Raw genomic sequence first — 24,762 nt, forward strand, 5'->3', positions numbered from 1 at the left:
CGGGTCTGGGGGGGGGGGGGTGAATAAAGGCCTCTTGTAACGAATCCATGTGTTTTTGTAAGAAAAAAATCTATATTTCAAACGTAATAAACACTTTTCTCTCACTTCCCGGAAACATGGATATTTTTCAATATAATACGACAAATACGACTGCTGCACTCGCGTATCACACAAGAGATGTATAGAAAGCTATGCAAAGATAAAACGGTTTAAACTTTTAGAAAACACGTCGCAAATTTGTGGAGGTTTATTCCTTTTCACTGCGTCTCATGTGTTTTTAAAGGCAATCTGTGTGATGGGCGATTTGGCTCTTTGTATTAAGCAATGCATATACGTGATGCTGTTTTGTTCATAATTGTTTATGCAATTTACGAAATTATATTTGATTTATACGAGTTAATTTAGACGTAATGCACGTTTTTTTATAGACTATTACTTCCTTGCGTTGAACATTTAAAATGTGCTGCATCATTTTGCTCATTGCGCCCTTGGGAGACAAGCCAAAAGTTTAACCTATTTAATTTGTATATAAAACATTAGAAATTAGATATTCGTTTAATTTTGATTTTGTTTTTGACTGTTAAAACAAAAAAATATTTGTTGTTTGTCTCAATAAATTGAGTTAATTAAACATTTTTACAGTGGTTAAATGTAAAAAAAAATTTCTATTGCTCTGTTTTAAAAAAGGTTATAAAAAATGTCAATAATTATCGATACCGAACGATATGAAACATTATATCGTTGATACATTTTTTAGCTATATCACCCAGCCCTAAGTAAAACACAAGCTAATTTTCCTTTCTGGGTGAACTAACCCTATAAGGGGCTTTTAAAATGTATCTGCACTCTAAAACAGCACATACTCCACTGCAAAATGGTCCAGAATGCAGCCTCAAGTCACAAGTCAAGTAAAAATAAATAAATAAAAATGTCAGTGTCTTAAAAACGCAGTACTTTTGAATAACGATGGTGAAAAGACAGCAAGATGTTTTGCAACGGTTATTTGGAACAGACCGTTCCATCTAGTTTACATTGAAAAAACACTTAAAAGCAGAGGCAACAAGTTCTTTGGCTAAAGAAAAACTATTCAGCCTGACCTAATCAACAATTGGTCTCATTTACACTGCAGGTCTTGATGCCCAATTCTGATTTGTTGCCTATATCTGATTTTTTTTATTTATCTGATATCCGTCCGTTTACACGTTCTGTCAATTGAAACCCATATGCGGTTCATGTGTTTACACTTGCCATATCTCCTCCATGTTTCCTGGGTTGCTTTCATTTACCGCCTCTCAGGGTTGCCAGGTTTTCGCAACAAGACCCACCCAATTTCTCAAAACTAGCCCAAAATAGCCCAATCGTGCTTCAAGGGGGGTCCCCCAGTAAAAAACGCATTCCAGAGGGTAAAATACACATTTTTGGCAGGGTTCCCAAATACAATTCGCATTCCAGGGGATAAAAATCACGTTATTGAGGTCGCTTCAACTCACAGACATGAAAAACAACCCACGGCAACAGTGTTAAAGTAGCCCCATGGACTTGGCAACACTGCGCCTCCACACGTGCTTCCTCCTGAGAATAATATGACATCATTAAACCGGGGTGAAGTACCAAATTGTCGCAGTTTTAATGACGTACAGAACACAATGCCTCAGAAAATCTAATTTGCCTGTTTACATGACAGTCGCATTGGCACATATCCGATTTATTTCCACATATGAAAGAGGCCTGAAACCGATTTCGAAATATCCAAATGCTTGCATTTTTTTCCTGCTTACATGGTCAAAGAACGCATCTGATCTGTGTCACATACGAGCAAAAAAAATCGGAATTGGGTTACATTTAACTAACAGTGTAAACGAGGCCAAAGTGGTCAACAGAAAAGCAGCGTTTCCCCTGCCATTATTTTAAGGGGGCGGCCCGCCCCCCCAACGGCACCCCCCGCCCTCCTTGAAGGTCAAGTTAATTTTATTTAATTATATTTTCTCTATAGCGCCAGATCACAACAGAAGTAATTTAAAGTTACCTTTCTTATAGAACATGTCTATACCTTGTTCTTTCATTAAGCAAACTAAATAGCCTTATGTTATTTATCTTATTTACACGACGGCATGTCATTTCAGTCTCTACGTTATGGTCGCGCTCTCTGTATCACGCACAGCGGAGTTCCGCCCGATGCGCGCGCTCACACACACACACACAAGTGAGCCCACTCCCACTAGTATTTGTAAATATTAAGCCGCAAAACGATTCATATTTAAATATGAATTCTGCGTGTCTCTGTGTTAATGAATGGCGCAGACGCGCGGTTTTGTGTAGTACTCGTACTGAAACGCTTGTGACGCTTCCGGTGATATTAGCCTCTGCCGTCTCACTAATGAGGAAATAAATACACGAACAACATCTCCAGAACTGCTCTGAGAGTCATTTCATGAGCATTTGACCGTTTCATTTGAGTAAAACTATCATCATGTCATACACACACAGAAATGTAATGGTATTCACGGCAACCCGTCAAAATAAAAGTTTGGTTTAACTTGAAGACATTGTGACAGAAATATATTACTGTTGTTCAGTAGAATGTACGTAACAGACTGCTACTACTAAAATTATTAAAACCTTATTTTTAAGGAATAAGCATTCAATATTTCTTCAATGTTTTAATAGTAATATTAAATTACCTTTATTTTCCAAAAAATTTAATTAGTTTAATTTTCATTACTTAAAAGATAGATTAAATGAATGTTTTATGCCTTAAAACAAAATGTAAATACACAACACAGAATTTCTGAGCAAAAAAATCATAAGGCTATTGTAAGAATAAATTAAACTTGTTTTATGCTTTCAAATTAGACATGCTAAAACAGAGTTTGGTTACAATAAAACATAAGGTTGGACAAATAAAACATTTCATAGGGCCCTAAACATAATATGTGTTAAACTTTTAATAAAAATCAGTGATCAGTGTCGTAATTATGAAGTTTTCAAATACTGATCCAGTGTTTCCCCCCAAAAAGCAGTAAACCTAGGGGAAACACTGGATCAGTATTTGAAAACTTCATAATTACGACACTGATCAACTACTTCTCAGCTATATGCAACAATCATATTTAGTCATTATTAAAATAAAATGGACTGGATGCTTATTTTCAAACAAATTAGAGACTCGTGACAAACAGTTCAGTAAGTCCACAGGGACAAGTGTTTCTCTCAATATCGCCTTACTGTTTAGATACAAGGGAGTCTCTCATGCACTCTCTGTTGCTCTTTCTTCCTTTAGGAATATGTGATCATTTGCTCCCGCATTCCAGAGAAGAGCTTCAAAATCATGACATCAACAAGTACACACCCCATGCAATGCAAAACAAGCATGTAACCTCTATTTTTAAAACCACTTGTCCATCTTGTGGAAATTTTGCCATAGAACATAACTGAAAGACAGAATAACTGTTTAGCGTTTAATAAAAATTTGAGGTGCATGCGATTAACAGTTTATTTACTTTCTGGTAGGACACTTGTCTTCTACAACTCCCCATCCTCTCACCAGTTTGCAGTCTCACTCTGCCGTCTAAACAGTCTGTATTGTTCAGGATGACAAGTGGATCTGGTCAGATGCCAGACAAAACACAAAACAGTTGCCAAAGACCATTCACCACATGCAACCAGCAACATACTGATTTAGACAAAGGGATTAGAGCTAAATCACAGTTAGATAATCTTAGAGTACTAGTGTTTTGACAGAGAATTGCTTAAGGAACTCTTTTGAGCCAACACACGGTGTGAGATGCCAACCCCACTCTGACTCACAAAGCTTGAGTGACCTATTTTCTCAAAGCAGTGTAAAAACTGCATGTGTGTGTGGTACAGCTGAAATGTTAAAGGCAGAAATGAGTCCTCACAGAACAGTGTGGAAAACCTGACAAGCATGTCTTTGTCATCTCTCAAAAATGCCACTGGCAGAATGTCAGCTTGCGCCTAGGCAGCCAGGACCCAAAGAAGCTTCATACATTGATCATTTCTATTGGATTTGCAGAATTTAGCAAAAGGTGATTTGATAGGGAAAGGGGGCACTGTGTGCCTTGCCTGCATATAGAGTCCCCCTTTTTTTCCAAAACTTCATCTTGGCAGGTTCCTCTGAATGAATGTTTTCATTCACTGGCACACTGCCACTAGAGGACTGTGCTAATTGTTATGTCATCTGAAGATGACACAGATACAACAAAGGGGAGGTAACACCATAATATAACATTCATCTACTGAAAGAGACACAGGGCTAATTTATTCAGGGCAATGAGGGCATTTTCCAGGTGTAAATCACTTGTCACCAAAACTTTTACAATAGACTAGGGTTGGACGATATGGCCAAAATTTATATCACGATATATTTCTTAATTTCGGTCGATACGATATAATTCCAATATAGGCATATCTGGTTATGATGTAGACAGTCAAAAACTGGAACACCAACTCTGGCATGAAATAAAAAAAATCTATTTCCTAAATATATATTATGATTTTATTATGATTGCATGCATTTCATTTTTTTTATTCTTTTCTTTAATCAAACTCTGGTTACGTATGCTGGATTGTTCCAATAATTTAGTCTGCCTTAACCTTGCCTTTTTTTCTTTTTTAATAATCGACCATAAAGGTCACATTCACATCTTCCTCCATCCAATCAACAACCGATGGATAGAGTGGATGGAAACGTGTAGGCCTACATTTTTTGCTTTTTCATTTTCAATAATCTGATTCACTCAGATGTGTGTCACAATAACAGGGTGGATGTTGAGTAAAATGCATAAATATAATCCTACATGTCAAAAAATACAAGTTCTTGCGGCTGACTGTTTTACGTCAAATTATCTTCGCACAGCCACTCAAGCTCTAAGACTAATTGACATTTAAAGGCATTCACTTTTATCTTAATTTTTAGCTGTGATGTCTTCTATATAAGATACATTCAAGTTTCAAAGAATAATGAATTATTCTTTTCTACCCCTCTGAAATGCCAGGATTTAAATATGGGAGAATAATGACATCAAGATTTCCCCTCAGCACGCCCCTTAACATGCATTATTGTCATAAGTAATCAAGCAGGTGTAAAAAAAAAAGCTAAATTAAATGACACGTTATAGAATAATTTTTAAAATGCATTTCATGACAGTTTTTTTTTTACAGGGTTGTTTAGGCCTGTACTGTATTGACAATTAAAGACGCCAACCCATGTGAAAAAACACACATGCACACAATGCTGAAAAACTAAAAGGACCGTTTCCAACTACTAAACACAACAGAGGCCTGTTTCAACATATGTCAAGAGACCAAAGCTAAAATGTCTGGGTTGACAGATGACTGAACTCTCCTTCACCAACACCCTCAACTGTCAGTAGGACATACAGGCCCTATAGCAGAGAAGTAAGCGAGATAAGGAAATCAGAGTGGCTCTTAACACAGTCATTCACCCAGCACATGCTCAGTGAGAGGGGTAACACCTCCACACACACACGACTCCTTCAAGGTCAGTCCAGTAATGCTCCAATCGAAAGTGAGGTAGAACGTCCTTACATTAAGAACCACTCTGAACCGGTTTGGTGTCAAATAACTCTAACAGATATTGTTTTAGAAGAGATCAAAGACCAAAGCGGATTCTGCCAGTCACATACTTAAGGAGTGAAACCGGGCAAAACAATCAAGTCACAACCCGGTTTGTTGACATAAAAGAAAGCAGTCCTTCTGGGGCTTGTTGACAGAAAGGTGAGCAAGTGGCTGGCTGTTAAGTGACCAAACAAAGTTAAGTTGATACATTCTGCATTTAACATGCATGAAAACAATGAATGCTCACTAAATTACTCTGGCAATTTCCAGACACAAAAGACCTTTATTCTGTCCCAACAGATGAAATCAGCTGTTTTACTGCATTACAGATTTCACTTCTGCACAATATTAAAAGTAAAAGTGGCTTCATGTAAGAGCCTCATATATCATCTCATTATATAACAATCACATACTGTAGGGTAGACAGGCTCTTCGAGAGCTACTGCAAAGTGCAAATTATGCCCTTCCATCCAGAAACGTAGTCGCTCACCTAAACGCCAACCCATTCTCTGCCAACTCCCCAGCTGTCTCTAATGAGTTGCTTGAAATAATTTATTGGAATAATAATAAGAGAGCATGGTGGTCATGCAGGAAGGACAAACAGTCAGGCTCAACGAGCAAATACAAAAGAAGCAACTTCCATCACAGGATGGTGTGCTGCATTGTAAGCTTTCTGCGATAGATGGTGTTTCCGGTTATACCGGTGTTAAGCCGCAAAACCGGTTACGTCATTTGCCTACCGCGGCACCGCCCCCCACTATCGTTTAGATTTTTTTTATAGTAACAAAAATCATTTAGCCTAGTTCAGTTAGAGGACAGACACTAGGGCTGCACGATAAATCGAAAAAAATCGTCTGCAATTTTTGTGTGTAAATTGTCAGTGAACTACGGCTATGTGTAGTAAATTCTGCTCTATCTGAAAGCACGTGATGATGATTTCCTGCTGATTACAGAACCGGCATTACTATCAAATTGCCATGACAATCGCATTTGATTAATCGTGCAGCCCTAACAGACATTTTTAAAAACTAAATGCTCAATGCAGCGTGCCGAACCGTGCGCGAATGACAGTGCACCATGGAGCAGGAGTCAGTTTATAAATAAATAGATTTTATTTATCACGTGAGGAGAGTGAGTCGAGCTGACTGACAAGAGTGAGGTGAGAAAGACAAGACGATGGCAGAAGATTGTTTAGAAAGGAAATGCAAAGGCGCCTGTTTGGCAATATTTTAGATTTTGAAAAGTCTATTGATTGGAAGTTTTTTTAAACATTTGTTTCTTATTTATTTGGTTCCACAGTGTTTGCTGATTTTCAGTTTTATATACCCATTTAAACTTTGTGTAGCCTAAGTAATGTGTTATTTTATTAGGAATATATGGTGTATTTTTATTCGTTTTGTTAATAAAAGTTCTGAGTTTGACGTTGTTGTTGCTTGAATTGAATCAACGCCTAATTGGTGCTAATTTGAAAGTGACAGTAAAATGCGCACGCCACTTTTACAAGCCATTTGAAAGCGAAGAAAAGAGGGAAACTTAAACGAACTAACTTTTAAGAACTGCCGGGTTTTCCTGTAGTAGGCGGAACTAATGCGCAAACAGCAATCTCATTGGCTGGTGATCACCTATTATCGTCCCTGTTTACATTTCAGCGAATCAGTTCAAGCAAAAGCACACAACCTGATTAATATTCATGAATCCAGTAGTTAATTAATCCTTAGTGTGTTTTTATATTGTTCTTAGTAGAATTCGTATAATAATAATATCTTATCAGTATTATTGTTCGGGTTTTTTTTTTTTTTTACAGGAACACTGAATGACCAAAAAAAGCACCAGCCCTAAGTTCATGGTTACCAAGTTTTAATTCTAATTACTAAACTTCTATTATTAAATAATACTTGATTATCATATTATAATGCTTGACTGACTGATATTAAGAGTGTACTTTCAGATATTTAAAAAGCTGTACCATTTTACAAACATTATATGTGTTTGTAAAATGGCATAACATACATATACAGTGTATAAAAAAAAAAAAAACTCATTCTGATACACTGCCGGTTTTTCAAGTTTTCCCACTTAATTTAGTGCAACACTTTTATTTGTTCCCCACAAAATATATAGTTTTTTCACTAAATGTTTGGATTTCTAAAATTATAGAGCACTGATTTTTCTAGAATAACTTTTGCTGCCGAATTATCCATTAACCTAGTTTATGATAAATTTTTGTCATAGATTATAAATATACATAGGCCTATATTTTTTTCATATTTGTTTATTTTATTGTTCTTTATAATGAAGTAGTCTGTATCTAGTAGATTGTGAAAGAATGATTATCAGTTCCACACACAGAAATATATAAAAATTCTACATTTATTTAAATGAGGGAAAAAAAACTTCACTGGTATCGGATCTGTATCTGTATCGGCCAATACCGAACCATAGGTATCGGAATCGGTATCGGAGGCAAAAAAGGCGGATCGGAGCATCCCTAATTGTTTCAACACCCTTTTAACAGTTGGTCAAACACAACAGCAAAAGGGCCACAAACCACCTCCATTACTCCAACAGCATGCAGATAATGTGGATATGATTTTTCAACAAAAATTTAAATCCTGTCATTATTTAGGCTACTTCCTTTTGTGGAATTGACCTATCGGTAAGCCCCTCCCCTCGAACGCAGATGAGCCAATGGCAGTAGAGTATCAGTTGCACGGGGGAGCGGAACTCGGACATCTTTAGTTTTCAGCGCCATAGAGAAACATTGGAAGATCCGAAGCTCACATCAGTTTAATGGTGTTTATGCCACAAAAATGGAAAAACGATGTGCCTGGGGTACTTGTAACACTGATTCCAGGTATCCTGAGAGGATAGGCAATATAATTTATTTTATTACATTAAATTATTACAAATTGTATTTATTACAAAATGTCCCTAAGCATTCAACCCCAATCCCAATGAAGACAAAAACATTCATTTTCTTGTTGTCATACTCCCATTAAGTTACAATTTTCATCTGCTCAAGCAGAATGTTATGTCATCTTGCGTTTCAGCAAGGTAACTTATCTCTGGCTAAAACACTTTCAATGAACTTTAATTTTGTAAAATACCTGTATTTGTTTAAGTTATTATTACTTAATCAAAACAACCCAACTGTAGTTTGATTGATATTACTTGGAATGCACAATTAAAAAAAAAAAACGTGATTTCTGAAAATAAAATAAAAATGGAGTTATCGGTTTTTTTAAATATACTCTTCATTTGTTCTGACCAACATCTCGTGTCGTTTTCCACAGAGGAATGTCAAATAGATTTAATCTATCCCTTTAAGACAGTCAAATTAACAGTATACATTCAAAACCGAACATTTTCATAACTGTCTGCCTTTGTCAGGTTTGTTGACTACAGCTAAAAATGGGTGTTTATTGTACTGAAAATATGCCCATGCATGACAAAAAAAATTGAAAAATCTGTAATCGTTTAGTCACCTTTAAATAGTTTTCAAACATGTATGACTTACTTTCTTATGTGAACTATGATATTTTGAGAAATATTCCACAAAAAAAAGAGAAGTGAAGTTCATTGTAACCACATGACAAGACAATGTAAAAATTAAATAAAACAACCCAGTGGAAAGTAAAATTAAAAACACTTTTCAAAATCAACAGTTGTTTGTGAGGGTGAACTTTAGCACCTACGGTAAATTATATAATTGTGTCCAGTCAGCAAGTTTGGAGCTGCCAAGTTGCTGTTCAGTCAAACTCACAGAACTGACAACATTTGCATGAGAAACAAACACCCAAGTACTTGTATTATAGTCACATTACATGCCAGAACTGTGAGAATGATCAAGCATTTTAGATGACGCTGAGCAAAACAATAGACTAACACACAGTAAACACTAAAATATACTGAAATTATCAGTTAAAAATACTATTAAATGAAATGTGCAACAACTGAAAAAGATTTTCACTGTTTATAACCGTGCAGGAGAGATTATCATCAAGACATCAAGCTTCTTAAGTTGTAACTAAAAAAAATACTGTGGCCTGTAGAAGGAAGATGTGATAAACTTTGGTTTATTATCTCAATATATTTTTGTGCAAAGTTAATTGTAGTAATTTTAGGGTTGTAAAACAATAGGATGTTTGAAAGGGCCTGAGCTTTTTCTAAAACTCTTGTGCTTAAAGATCAACAAGGACAAGATGAAAGACACCGACCAGTTTTTCTCAGTTTAGTTTGCAGTAACAAACATGAAGTCAAAAGATTAGGGTCAGTCCACACCTCCTGATCCAAAACCATGTGATCATCAGTGTTGGGGGTAATGCATTACAAGTAACGCGAGTTACGTAATCAGATTACTTTTTTCAAGTAACTAGTAAAGTAACGCATTACTTTTTGATTTACAAGAGAATATCTGCGTTACTTTTTCAAATAAGTAACGCAATTTATTTTCCCCCCCCAATTTATTGATTGACAGCTCTCCTGTCCCCATGTTGAGAGAAATCAGAAGATGTTACTGTAGTTCTAAATCATTACTTTTAAAAGTAACTTTCTCCAACACTGGTGATCATTAACAGTGACAAAGGCAAAAAATTACATCAGATTATATGGAAGCATCATCTGTCTTTGAATTTATGGGAAGCACCAAGCTAGTTCCTCTTTTTATGGCAAGGAACAACATGTTAGAACCTAAAGCACGGATATGGCGAGGTGCAACCTTTAGTAACCGCATGTTTACCTTGATACATCTTTCCTGAACTGCTTATGGCTCTATGTAACATGTCTGAGGGGTTTGGGGGGCTCTTATAACTTCACCAGTAAGTTTTGCCACCTCGTTACATGTGTGGCCCAAACAAATGGATCCATTAACTTACCTTCAGCGATCAGCTCTTCCACCGTCACTTGGTAACGACCGACAGCAAACACCTTTCCGATGTAGTTGCTGCTCCCAGTACCAGATCCAGAACCACCCCCGAGACTTCCGCTCTCTGACTTCGGCATACGCGAAAACTTCTTCATGCTTGCCTCTTGTGTTCCCGCCTTCCCCAAACGGACAGTTCCAAACACGCTAACGACTCTTAAAAATCCAATCTGCTCATCTCCGCTCTTTTGTCCAGCATGCTGAGAGAACTGCTCTCCCGAGATGCGCCAGGCACTTCAGTGCTCGAGGGACGCAGAAAGGCGTAACGTTAGCTGAACGCTTCCTAATTTCCTCCAAAGCCCGATGAAGCAACTGCATAGAAGTAAACCGTCAGGGCAGCGTTCTGTCGTTAATGAGTGACAACAGCACGAGTGATACCGTCCACGCTGCTGTGCTTTCAGGCCGACTCCAGTTGCGGCGGAGAGACCATTCGCCTCGCTAGCTGGCTAACAACAACAGCAAAACGCTCTGTTCAGCCAAAGTAGTCTTTTGTGTTCGGCGGAAAGTCCAAGTTGGCTGAAGTCCAGGCTATCTGAAACCAATGTGAACAACAAACAGGCAGAAAGTGGGTGTGTTAGGCGGAAGCTACGCTAGCGAAACTCTTAAACGATGACTACTGCCACTTCCCCTTCGGATAGTTTAGTTAGCCAGCTCGCTAGCTGACTGGCTTCCTCTATCTGCTTGAACAGGTCACCGTGTATCACAGTCAAATGTATCGCTACAAAAATAAGCCAGAAATCCTCCGAGCGGCCGTACTTTTCAGATGTTGCGCGAGCAGCGTCGGTTATAATGTTTTTTTTAAACGGCAGAGCGCTTCCTCGTGCTCTGGAAGTCCCCTGTCACACTGGTAAAGTTCGAACTCCCGTGACTCGCCGTAGAATTGCTGGGAGGTTTGTTATTGCCCAATCCGCCTGTCTGACAACCTAACTTTGTTTTGTCCGATTCCTTCCTATTGTCATGATTGGTGTGAGCGAGATGCGTCCTGTAGATACTCTTCTCTGATGGGATGAAACGGATGACTGTCTCTCTGCGTTTTGTTTAGCAGTTTGCTTGATAAAGATCTTAACCAATGTGTTAGTCCGTTGAAAGCTGTGAATGAATTGTGTGAGAGTGTGAGGTGCAACTGGCACATTCTGCGAATACGGTACACTTTTATGTCCCATGGTTTTTTTTAAGCACTGGAGGCACAAATCCAGTGTTTTTGTTGTGAGAATTATTGGATATACTATTGAACATAACATTAACTTAACTTGAAAGGTAAAATGGGAATTAAATACAGTAGGCCTAATAAACTAATTTTAATTAGCAATGTTTATTACAATAATGTAACATTCTATTTATGCATGTATGCATGCATGTGCTGTTCAAAGGATTCATTATGTGGACCCTTTGGTAGGGTTTAATGATTTTCTAAATTATTAAACAAATTGTGTGTTGACTTTATTTATTAAGTTCAACCATACAACAAACATTTTCTACAAGCCGTCATTTGCTAGTCTCTACTTATGTTATTTAGTCTAAATTTTCAACCTGGTTACCATTCATATTTAATACATGTCTGTTTGATTTGGATGGTTATTTAATAACAATAATAAAAAAAAAAAAAATAAGTCACACAGACCAGCGACCTCAACATTTAATCAAGCTTCAGGCCCTATTTTAAACCTATTCAAGATTTTTTGCATAGTGAATTGCCTACAGTTTATATTATATTCCCTGTTAAGTACAAAACGGTGAATTACGTATAATAATAAAAAATATTTGCCATCTACTTGATATTGTCATCGTCGTCAACATATTTTTTTCAATAAGTTTGGGAAAATAACTGTTATAAGTTAGGATTTCCTTTTTTATATATACACAATACCCTACATATACAGTGGGGAAAAAGTATTTAGTCAGCCACCAATTGTGCATAAATTTCAAACGTGACACTCATTATTCAATGTAATTTATGTGCAATCAGAACACTGATTCAGCACTTGATGACAGAGATGACATCAGATTGAGACAGTCACATGATGTTAACCAGTCTGGATGGACAACACAAGACCCTCTGAGGCTCCTCAGGTACCTCAGTTATTCAGTTCATGAAAATGTCCTGCCCTCTAATGGTCAAACACTGCAAAATGAGCATGTGCCTTCTCATCCCAGAAAAGAAGAATAGGTATTGGCTATGTAACTGTGTATTCATATTTGCAATTCAACATATAAAATGACTAATTTACACTCAGTTAATTGCATAACATGAGCAAGAAAATCATGACCTGTTTAAATTGTTATATCCAGAAAAAACATCAAGGGCTGTAAAACCAAATGTATATGCTTGTACAAATGTGACAGCTATCTGATAATTGCTACAGATGTAGGTCGATGGAGAGACAGAGGACGAACTGGAGTCTGGGATTATTACATGGGATTAATGAGGATCTTCTGTTCCCTCAGGCTCTTTTCCACCTCAATACAAATCAACTCCCCTGACTGTGCAAAGTTTCATCAGCAGCAGCTCCCTGAGCAGATGACTCAAGACTGTGCACACTGCAAGAACGCTCCGATATCCTGGTTATCTTTATCATAATGTGTGAAGTTTTGATTTTGGCTGTTGCATAACACTTTTGGGAGCTGTGATTTTGCATAATTATCATATGTCTAATTAAAAGTAGAATCTATTGTCACATTTATTAAATTAACCAAGGTCCAATTTTTCCCCTTCGTTTTCCCCTTTTTTTTTTTTTTTACCAAAAGTAGGCTTTTAAGTCTATACAATCTGCAGGAAAATCTGCCTACAATTTAGTCTAAAATGTGTTATGAAAAGGGTAAAGTTCAGAATAAACAGTTCAAGCAGGAACCATATGGACAGAGTAAGGCCTTATTAGGAAGTACTTTTTTTTTCTTAATGACATTAATGTCTGGCAAACTGCCGTCAATACTGAGATAAAGTGCGGCAGATAAATTCAATGAAATTATAGAAGTGAAATAGACATGGAAAGAACAGTGACATTTGGGACAATGATTAAGAAACCAAAAAGATTAAGTGGTATAAATCGTTTAACTACATTATTTTGTCCAGACAACATTTAAAAGCACTTATCCATATAATATCGAAATGACAAAATTAATGCAAAAATATTTTTTTTGTTTGAACAAATACTGAAATGCAGGAATATTCATAGTAATATTTAATATTAAATTAATATTCATGATTTACCAGAATTCCAACATTGCAATGTTCTAAAACATGTTGTATATTAGTTTTTTTACTAATTTGATTTATATCGCATATATTTACCTTATTTTGCCTTATGAGTAATTTAGACAAAGAAACAGGGGAAATGTTTTCAACAGCAATCATGAATCAATATGAATTTTACTCTGCCATTACCTGCAGTAAACCAGCTACATAAACTATTTTCTGAAAAAGCGTTAAAATATTACATATACACGTATTCATTTAACATATTGCAAAATAACCAAACAGGACATCTTTAGTAGCATTTCTGGGTTAGTCTTCTCCACAAATCATCTTCAAGCAATCACCGTAGATGCCAGACGCGTCAGACTGAAATAAAAATGAGCAAGGTTACTCTTCATAAATCAAATACAAAACTCCTCATCAAAAATTTGTTTAATTTGCATGGAATATATTGACACATATGGTCACTGTCAGATATGAAGAATGGATTGTCAAATAAACATTTGTGAATGTTACGATATCTTGAGGGCATGATTAAACGAATAAACCTGAGGATCAGGAAGTGATGTACTATAGGCTTCGAGCACATTAAAGAACAATGGCAGATGGCCTGAACCTGTTCTAAAGTGTTTATATGAGTGGAGAATACTTACACTTATTTCCTTGTAGAGTGAACGCTGATAGAGCTTCTTGAATTCAGCTCTGATGTCCAGCATGTCAACCTCTCCACGGCTGACCATTACTCTGGTCAGAGTGGTTTCATCTGTACCTGCTCCCTGCAGGTTCACAAATAAACATCAGTGTTGTACAAACTCAATGACCGACAATAATGTGCTTCTATTTGTACCTTCATGCTTTTGTAGAGTTTTTCAGCAAAGTATGCAGGAGTACTCATCACACACTTTACTAGAAGGAAAAAAATAAGGTGTATTTAATAAAAAAATATGTAGAGGTTAAAAAAAAAATCAAATACCAAATGCTTATTGTGCATTTGATTTCATAATTGAAAATTTTACCAATGGCAACCAGCAGTTCCTCCAATTTTCCAGACATTTCCTTCTCAATGCTCTTTTGCAAAGTCTTGCCACTGATGTTTTTATATTCCAGTATTGCTGTAATACAACATGTCAAGTTAAATTTAAAACACAGCTGCCATTTCAGTTCCTATGCAAAATGCTTTTGCTTATTTAGATGATTATGTTGGGTACTTTGTCTCAGGTGAGGAATGCTCCTTTTACAGAGGATCTCGATGAACTTGGACTCATCAGTTCCCAGTCTCTTCTCACCTGCATGATAGAGTGCCTATGGAGGAAACCGAGAACATGTAGGTGCTCACATCTAATCATAAATAACATCATCTTTAATACAGGTGAACTGGTTTCGGCTTGCGATCTATGATGAAGGGCTTAATTAAAGAAATAAAAAAGACAAAATGGTGAAGTATTGAGATAAGGAGAAGCACAACATATGCATCCCGGTCGGGGGATGGGATGAGGCGAGGACTCAAGATGCATGAAGAAATATGGCTCTTCATTAGTAGAAAAACAAAACAAAAACTACCCCAAGGGGGAAAAACAAGCAGGCAACGGCACAGCATGACCAAACAGGAAGCAACACAAGTACATACAACCTCCAACACAACAAATAACGAAGCAGAACAGGATTGCAAACACAGGGAGACTAATGCCAAGTTCACACTTCACGATTTTAGCCCGATTTTTCACTCGCCGACAGGTTTTGCGAAATCGCCGACAAATGCCCGAAATCGGAGGCAAATCGGTGCTCGTTCACGCGAGTGACAATCACGCAGTGTGAATTATCAAAGACGCGATCTGAGGGAATTGCCGACGCCCGTGAAATATTTGGCATGCTAAATATCTGGAGCTGTCGGCGATTCACAATCACGCTGTGTGAAATTATTTCTTACTGAAAACTACATCAGGGATGACCTACAGCCAATGAGAGAACAAGATACAAGGCAGTGGGAAGTTCGGGGAGGAGTTATATGAAACGTAGTTTGCGGACCAGTGTTGCCTGTGTTTACAGTTGTTTTTTATGTCAGCAGGTTGAAGCGACCCCGATCACGTGATATTTAGGCCCTGGAATGTGAATTGTACCAGAAGAACCCCGCCAAAAAAAATTTTATTTTACCCCCGAACGCAATTTTTACTGGGGGACCCCCTCGAAAGCAATTGGGCTATTTTCAGGCTAGTTTTGAGTAGTAATTGGGGGGGTTTTGTAGCGAAAACCTGGCAACCCTGCACCAGACAGAGCTGTCGCTATTCTTCCTATTGTAAAGTCATGCAGTGTGTAACCTCCTGTCGTCGTTCTATCGTGCAGTGTAAACACAGCAACAACTGAATGCTACCCCAGATAGTCGTTCAGTGTGAAACCAACAGTGATGCGACGTCTTTAAAAATCGTGCAGTGTGAACTCGGCATTAGTAGGGCAGGTAATGAGGGAGACACAGGTGGAATCACTAAAACAACAATGAGGTAACAAGATGGGTGGGGTCAGACAATAGACAGGAGAAAGCACATGGCACCAAACAAACACAACACAAGCCAAGTGCCTACACAAACACACAGTGTTCTCTGGTGGCCATCCTGGGCACACCAGCTGAAGACTGTGACAATATGCTGTATTTCCATACCACAGAATACTTTTTTACTTAATCCTACTGAAAAAGAATCCTGAAAGCACAGGTTCAATTAAAAGTGATTATGTTCAATACCTTTGCATCCTCTCTAGCCTTGTCTGCATTCACATTGGTGCTTTCATCCCTCGCGCCCTTACAATGAGAGACAAATAAAATATCATTAACTTCCAGAGCTGGCGTTCTTACAATAAACTGCTATACATGAGTATTTAATCACCTCAGCAAGCAGAAGGATGGCTTTGCCAAAATCCCCTGAAACTTCGGTCTTTAGGTTCTGTATCAGCGTTTTCTTTGTTTCTATTGGGCAAAGGGAAGGGAAGCAATTATACATTTTTGTAACTTTCATATTTTGTTACTACAATAGATTCCTCATCTCACTCTCAGCATATGCTGCAGACAGCTCCTTGATTTGTTTATTTGTCCGTGAGGCAAGTATTTCTATCAGGATGTTGATGTCCGTTCCAGCCCCCTGAAAAACATCCCATAAATGTATTAGGAAAACAATGAAAAATATGCATAAACAACAAGCAAAATATGTTCACATAGATATAGTTGAAATTTGTTTGAGATTATTGCTAAATGTCTCATTTTGTTCAAGATTTAAAATGAAAAATTAGGAAATGCACGTTACTTTCATTGCTTTGATTAGCCATTTAGAATCATTGAGTGCAGGCGATCTGGCGAGCGCAACAAGCAGCTTTTCAAAGTTGCCCCTGGTGTCGCCTTTCAAGTCATTTACTAGAATCTATGGTGAAGACCAAAATTAGGCATATGATAATATAATTTTCCTCAAATGTGTTTGAGCAAGAGGACACAGATTTACCCTCTTTGTGGTTTCTTCATATGCCTTTGAAATAGCCTGTTTCTGACTGCTGCTCCTGTGAGTCAGTATGTCTATCAGTGTCTTCTCAGTTGTACCTGGTACAATATATATATTCATGTATACACAAAGAATACACATATTGCATTATACATATAATACAGTACAGATAGATTATGTACCTATGCCTTCAATTGCTTTACGGAGAGCTGCAACATCTTCACTGACGTTGAAGTTAGAGTTGGCTTTAATGGTACCTCGCTCCCCTGGCTAAAGAAGATCAAGAAGATCAATCAATCAATATTACAAAAATGTGTTAAAAGTTTGAGACAACAAGTCCCAGTCTAGTTTCTCCAAAGTGTATCAAATAAGAACCAATTATACACACACACACATATATATATATATATATATATATATATATACAGTGGGGCAAAAAAGTATTTAGTCAGCCGTACCCACTGTATATGTATACACACACACACACACACACACACACACATTTATACATAGTTGTTTGTTTACCGCTGATGTGAATGAAACAGGAACAGCATTTGCAACACTTTGCAAGTCTTCCTGCAACACAAGAAATTAATAAATAATAAACGCGCTTCAAATTCATATTCTTTACTTAAATAACAGATATGATTGAATGTTCCTTTAAGATTTTACTTACCCACAGGTCTGCCATTTTTGATTAATTCTAGTGTGATAAACAATTCATATATTTACAGTTCAGAATCCATAAGGTACATTATTTTTCATATTCATTTTATTTTTATGTAAACAAAAAGGCAAACAGATTTCAAAGACTCAGCGATAGCCTAACAGAAAAATAAGCTTTGAAAAAAAAGCTTTTTCGTGACTCCTGATTGACTGCAGCAGTCACATAACCGCCTTCTCAATTTCTAATATCTGCTTCGATTCTATATCAAAAGCAGATGCGAAGTTAATCAAACGAACTCGGCTTTGAAAGTGTTACCTACGTTTATATATAGGCTATATAGCCTATATTACATTGTTGTTCAGTTTGCACTTACCTTTGCGATATAAATCAACACTGAACGTGTCTCCCTGTCCGGTTTAACTTCTCCTCACCTGCTTCCTCGGGGCGTTTGCGACACGATGTGCCATTTTCACAAAAGACAAGCATTCTTACGGAGCCTCTCCCTTCATGAACATGCAACGCGCTGCTATAATATACCATTTGATTCAGCAGGAAAAAGACACTTTATTTTCTTAATGATCATTTAACCCCTGTCAAGGCGATATATCAGCTTTTATTATTATTCAACTATTTTTATGGATTTTAATTATTATAAACAACATTCTTCTTAACTCACATATTTCACACCAAAACATATAACTACAAACATATACACACCCCTAAAAGGGAGGGTTTAATTATTATCAATTATGATATAGTAGCCGGGTCATTAGCATGCGGTGCCATTTGAGTCCCCATGATATAATGTGGTATATTTTCTGTAAAAATGGGCTAATACTTGTTTCTAAATGCTCATCTTACAATGTTACTGCCCCTCTACCATAGAACACAATAAATATGTACCCAAAATTAATTCATTAAAAAATAATTACTCATATCTTAGTGCAAGTAAGCTAAACTGCCATGTCCCCAAGTAAGCTTGCATAACTTCAGCCACAAATATAAATAATACAACTCAAACAAATTCCAAAATTTTCAATATTGTTGTATATTCTTATTTATAATATTCCTCAACAAAATATATTTTTTTGTTATTTATACATTTTTAATACTTAAAGTCTTTAAAACATGTTGTGTCCCTGAATTGAATGCCCCCGTTACTCTGATGAAAAGTCCCTCTGTACGGCCCTTGAATGTTTCTCTAATAACATGACTCTCAGGAAGTATAATACTTTTTGGAGGCAAACTATCTACAAGAAGCAGAGTAATTAATACTCCTTAATTCGTCCCTTTATTTAGTGTTTTAGAATGATTCACTGATGTGGTAAAGTATAATACGTCCACCCTGTTATGCTTATTTATAGAAGAAACTGGTCATTTTTGAAAATATGGTTAATAAACATGTTAAAAATCTTCCTCAATGATCACTACGCACTATCTTGTTGTTCATCACATGAATAGCAATGGCTGACTTTAGCAAAAAAAATTCCCTCCTGTTACTGCCCACTCTGTTAGTTTTGCACTGTAACAGGCTGGACATATTGTAACAGTCGATGTAAACATAAAGTGTTTACAGCATGTATTGGTACTTATAATTATTTTACTATGCATTTAAAAGAAAGAGTTGTTTAAATGGTATGCATGTATTTGTCAGGAAATGGCACTGTTGTCTGCTGCAGAAAAGCAGCGACGCTACAGGGCTCATCGTGATGCAGACCCTGAAAGAAGGCAGATATACCTCAAAAAGAAGGACAGGTGGAGAAAGGGAATAAAGGAAGAAAGAAAAAAGAGTGTTAGAACTCAGCTTTGTTGATTAGGTAGAAACTGTAATAAAATTATCTTGATTTTGCCATTGTATTATGTGTGTGTGTGTGTGTGTGTGTGTCTGTCTGCGTGGTGTGTGTACTGGTATTCCCTATGTTATGGGGTCCAAATGTCCCCACAAATATAGTGATACCAGCCAATTTTGACCTTGGTCCCTATGAGGGAAAAAAACTTATAAGTCATACAGAATGAAATGTTTTGAAAATCTAAAATAACTGTAGTTTTGTGTGAGGGGGAGGTTTAGGTGTAGGGTTAGGGTAAAATACAGGTAGGATACAGTATAGAAAATACAGTTTGTACAGAAGAAAAACAATTATGCCTATGGCATGCCATGAACCCATAACGATAGGAATACCAGTTTGTGTCTGTGTGTGTTTGAGAGTGAGAGAGAGAGAGAGAGCAAAATAATGTTCTCTAAAAAATAATAATGCTCTCTATAATTTTAAATTGTAAAATACAATGCTAAACATATTTTGTGGCCTAATAAAGGGATAGTATAACAAACAAGATCTTATTATAATAGGTATAAGAACAGCTTACTTTAATGTGGTGTAATTGGCCTTATATCTGTAGCGAATTTAGCTCACAACAGGAAATATGAATAATTAACCATAACTAGTTATAATTAACTATTCATATTTTAGATCCGCTGTAGATATTTAGCTGACCACTCAGGGTCAACCGTCTTGTCAATTCTAAGAACGTTAATTTCCTGGTTAAGGGAAATAACTTTCTTACTGTACAATTCTACAAAATATTGTAACGTAAATCTGCATGATTAGTGACTCCGGTTATGAGCAAACAATGAACACGTCAAGCGTGATACAAGTAAGGTTTTATTAACTACATAAACACTTAAACTAGTCTAACATACTACATAAACACATAAACTGGTCTAACATACACATACACACACACACACACACATACAGTTGGTATAGGAAAGGGTTAAAATTTAACTCTTTACAGAAAGAGACATAAGGAATGACATTTATGGAACCATTTGCATATTCAACAGATCTAAGCCTTCAAGGATACGTCAGATTCTGAGTTCAAACACACCTTTGTAAAAAGGTGTAACTGATACTTAATGTATCAATTAATAAGACTAAGTTTGATACTTGCGAGTCTCGGCGGTCTGAAAGAGATTCCTGATGCAAATCTTAAGGTCCAAGATCTTGCTGAAATTAGTTGATGAAAAGAACCAGTTTGAGTCAGAGAATTTTTGGTGAATGGAAAAGTCAAGGCCGAAAGGTCTGGCACTGAGACTTGATATCCTGAAACGCCTCCTCACATCTTCATCTTAGCATCGACCGAACCACCGACTGGGGCGGGTCACATGAAGTGTGGCCTTTAAAGCCTGCAGAGATTCACGCCTCTCAAGATGAGTTCGTCCAATGAGGAAGGCTGAAATCCCAAGCGGGAGGTTGGAAATACTGGGGAGTTTTATGACTCTTTGTCTGTAAGCATGGTATTTTGCATATGTAATTCGCTTGGGTGTGAATGCACAAATTAGTAAAGATTCTTAGAACATCAATATGTTGCATAGGTATCAGCATATATTTGGTTCTTTTAATTGTGATGATTTTGACTCAAATTTAACAAAAATCCACCAATTCACTATCTCAACTTAGAATACTTCATAAGACCAATAAAAAAACATTTTTTTAGTGAATTGTTGGCCTTCTGGAAAGTATGTTCATTTACTGTACATGTACTCAATACTTGGTAGGGGCTCCTTTTGAAACAAGTGATTTACCGCTGCTGTGGAAGAAGAGGGGGCACGAGCAAAATTCTCCAAGTCATCCTGCAATACAAGATATTAAATCTCTGCAAATTTGGTTTCAACAAAATTCTTCATTCTTCACTTTCAGGGAGTGCAGTCGTTTGCAAAATTTTACTAACCCACAAGTCTGACATTTTTGATTGGGAGAATTCTATAAACAAACACATTCACAGTTCAGATTCGATTCAGTTCATCAGTTACTAATAATGCATGATCTTTGTGGTTACACGGTCATGCAAAACTCAGGCAGGAGAATCTATTTCATTCACATTTACTTTTCTTGCCTTCACTTTTATTTTAAAAAAAAAGGTCAATGACTTCCCTCCAAAACAGTTTTAAAAATACTCAACAAACAAGTTTAGACAAAGGCTGTATAGTATTATCTCCTAACTGCAGCATCAGTTTAAAGCATTTCTGCTTTTAAAATATGCTGGCCATCAAGTGGATAGCCAATGCTTAAGTTATGTTAATTAAACAAACATTTATAATTAGTACTACCTACGGGTTTTGTATGCTTTTAAGTCTTCGCTCTTACCTTCGCGATACAAAAATATAGACGGCCCTCTGTCCGGTGTTCTGTCGATTTGTGCTACCCTGTCAGATTTTGCTACCTCCCATGAAAACAATGGGTAGTACAATTCGACAACGAAAAATGCTACCTGTAAAATTATGGTTTATTAATGTCTACACCTACCGCAACCCTTAACCTACTCTTACAGTAATTGAGTGTTATATTCGCAGTTGTAGCTAGAAGGGATACAGCTACAGGAAACCAACAATAAATTATTTTTTCTACCTATTATATTGTGTTTTATTAAAGTCTACACCTACCCAAACCCTAAACATACCCTTACAGAAATGCAGATACATTAAATATTGTTCAGCATGAGAAAAAGATGTGCGCATGCGCAGTAAACCCCGGTAGGACAATCTGACGGGTAGGATAAAATGTCAGGACACCTGTTTAACTTCTCCTCACCTGCTTTTCAGGGCGTGAGAGACATGATGCCACGATCTCAAAAGGAATGCATTCTTACTGAGCCTCTCCCTTCTTGAATAACGAGCTGCTATTCACTTTCTACACAATTAAAAAGTAAAATGGACATTTATTTAGTTATTCCAAAACAATTTCATTAGCATTATAAGTAGGCTACTATTACTGTAACACATATAACAATCATCTGAGGTGAAGTTGTCTCACAGGATAAATCTGTTTATTGCACATAAACTATATATACCTAAACTCAAAGTCTCCTAAAACTGAAGTTGGTGATAGATTAAATAAACACATTCAATTTGAGAAAGTGTGCCACACATTCGTAATAGGTTTATTAATTTTATTGCTAAAAAGGCACAAGTACAGGCATCATGTTATTTTACCATAAATGATAGCACCAAAAACTTATATCTCCAAAATGTTTCTGTTTGATAGGCACTCACTTAGACACATATTAATGGACAAAATTGAATAAAACTCCAAATACACACAGAGAGAGAGAGAGAGAGAGAGAGAGAGAGAGAGAGATGATCATAAAGTCATAATTGTAGCATTTCCCACACTACACCCAGTGCTTTAAAGATTCTGGATATTCTTGATCAAATCAGCACATGTGACAAGTGATTACTTAATACAGCAATACAGAACTACACAAACAATACAAACTATAGATGTGCCTTACTTAATACATGATGTGACATTAATACAAGACTAAATAATGCAGGATAGCATGAGGTGGATAATCTTTAAAAAAATCCATGTGAAGATTTTTGGTAGTGTTTGGTTATATCAGTACAGACAGCAGTCATATAAAACAAAAATATGTTTTTTTTTACCCAGTGTTGTAAAATAATAAAGGCTACAGCATTTCAATGGAGTCAGCAGACTGACAAATCAATAGTGGTTATCAAATCTATGATCTATTTTCATACAATTCATCAAAACACTTGGTTTCTCGTTGACATGTACCAAAGGTTTACATAAACTAACAAACGCATTACTTTGGGCAGTCTATTCGGATTTGGAATTAAATAAATCGCACTTGACAAATATCAGCATGGCACACCGGTGATCAGGCCAAAAGTACAGTAAATTAGACAATGAGGCAGAGCATCAAAAGCCAAATCAAAATACAGGGACGACCATGTCATCCGATAATTGCACTTAATAAATGTATTTACATCACTCGCCCGGTCCAAAGTGTTGGCACTTATCCTTCCTTTAATACTTTCATGTGTTTTTACTGACATGACAAAATAGCAGGTGCAGTGATACAAACTCTCCATTCGTTTAAACAAAGTGGCTGAGCTACCACTGAGCCGTTGTATGATTACACAGAGCAATGATTTAAAACTGAGATTGGAAACGTAAGATCTGATGACACCATTATGTGTTGTTCATTAATGTTTGAGGTAGCTCAGTTGTGAAATGATTTACACTGCATAGCTGGCAAGAATACTTTCCCTTTTATCCTCATGGTCATACAAAAATACATTAACATCATGTCATTACAAATATGTATAGAAAATGTTTCTTCTTCTCATTAAATACTCAGACTTCAGTGCCGTCATTCAGGTTGTTGTGCAGTTTGACCTCCAGATTGACCTGTTTGACCTTGACCCCACTGACCTTGTAGGTCTCTGGGTTCTTGTTGAAGACGTTGACGTTTCTTACAGAGCAGTGCTTGCTGTTGAGGTTTTTCTCCAGACGTTCTATACAGACCTCCACCTTTGTATTCAGAGGATAATCCTCCACTGCCTTCACAGGCCTCTTTTTTACAACCCTGCGGCACTTTCTGACCATGAGGCAGACGGCTAGAAGGACCAGGAAAAGTAGGACGATGGCTGCCATGCCACCCCCGATGGATCCTCCCATCTGGGGATTGAAGGTGCCCGATGGTTCCACCTCAAGCTTCAAGGTCTTCATATTGGTGCCATTCTTGACCTGGTCACCTTCATTGTCGTAGATCAGAGATTCATCCAGCATTAGACGACCTGAACGGTCCACCAGATCTCGGCGACTTCGTTTGAGCTCATAGGTCACTGAGCGCTGGATTCTGGGAGCAGATATGGACTCGGGTCCAATAACGTAGATGACCTGGAGGTACCACTGGTGCCCTGCCTCAACCTAAAGAAGAGCAAATGCAAATAAGATTCTAACCCCAGCAAAATAACCCCTTTAAATACAGTACATTATATCCCCTTTATAATCTTGTCCTTTAGCCCAGTTCCCTATAGTCATGGCACACTGTCAGTCTGGCATCTTTTACTAAACAAACAGATCAAGGCACTTCCCCG

At 37.0% G+C, this 24,762-nt stretch overlaps 3 protein-coding genes and 1 long non-coding RNA gene across 4 annotated transcripts in view; all 4 read right to left on the minus strand.

The window, feature by feature from the left end:
- LOC107599215 (BMP-2-inducible protein kinase-like) overlaps window positions 1-11,484 on the minus strand; it is a 24,922-nt gene extending 13,438 nt beyond the window's left edge. Inside the window, exon 1 of the mRNA XM_016290748.1 lies at window positions 10,473-11,484. Within this exon, the coding sequence (XP_016146234.1) occupies window positions 10,473-10,617 (145 nt within the window). The 5' untranslated portion in view covers window positions 10,618-11,484. The remainder of the gene's footprint in view (window positions 1-10,472) is intronic.
- Window positions 11,485-13,685: 2,201 nt separating this feature from the next.
- Window positions 13,686-17,813, minus strand: LOC107599216 (annexin A3-like). Its single transcript, XM_016290749.1, has 13 exons — window positions 17,799-17,813; window positions 17,717-17,767; window positions 17,374-17,461; window positions 17,195-17,289; window positions 17,003-17,116; window positions 16,750-16,840; window positions 16,589-16,668; window positions 16,447-16,503; window positions 14,921-15,014; window positions 14,729-14,824; window positions 14,560-14,618; window positions 14,366-14,488; window positions 13,686-14,078 (listed from the first exon to the last, which is right to left on the minus strand). Exons 1-13 carry the CDS (start codon window positions 17,811-17,813, stop codon window positions 14,022-14,024), a joined length of 1,020 nt encoding a protein of 339 aa, XP_016146235.1. The 3' UTR covers window positions 13,686-14,021.
- Window positions 17,814-21,441: 3,628 nt separating this feature from the next.
- Window positions 21,442-22,086, minus strand: LOC107599197 (uncharacterized). Its single transcript, XR_001610645.1, has 3 exons — window positions 22,004-22,086; window positions 21,588-21,619; window positions 21,442-21,489 (listed from the first exon to the last, which is right to left on the minus strand). It is a non-coding gene; the product is annotated as an uncharacterized lncRNA (long non-coding RNA).
- A 712-nt stretch (window positions 22,087-22,798) lies between these two features.
- The window catches only part of LOC107599217 (extracellular matrix protein FRAS1-like), a 127,503-nt gene continuing 125,539 nt past the window's right edge, over window positions 22,799-24,762 (minus strand). Inside the window, exon 71 of the mRNA XM_016290751.1 lies at window positions 22,799-24,592. Coding sequence (XP_016146237.1) covers window positions 24,017-24,592 — 576 coding nt within the window. The 3' untranslated portion in view covers window positions 22,799-24,016. The remainder of the gene's footprint in view (window positions 24,593-24,762) is intronic.

The sequence above is a fragment of the Sinocyclocheilus grahami genome, unplaced genomic scaffold (assembly GCF_001515645.1).
Source record: "Sinocyclocheilus grahami isolate Dianchi unplaced genomic scaffold, SAMN03320097.WGS_v1.1 scaffold262.1, whole genome shotgun sequence".
Classification (NCBI taxonomy): Eukaryota; Metazoa; Chordata; class Actinopteri; order Cypriniformes; family Cyprinidae; genus Sinocyclocheilus; species Sinocyclocheilus grahami.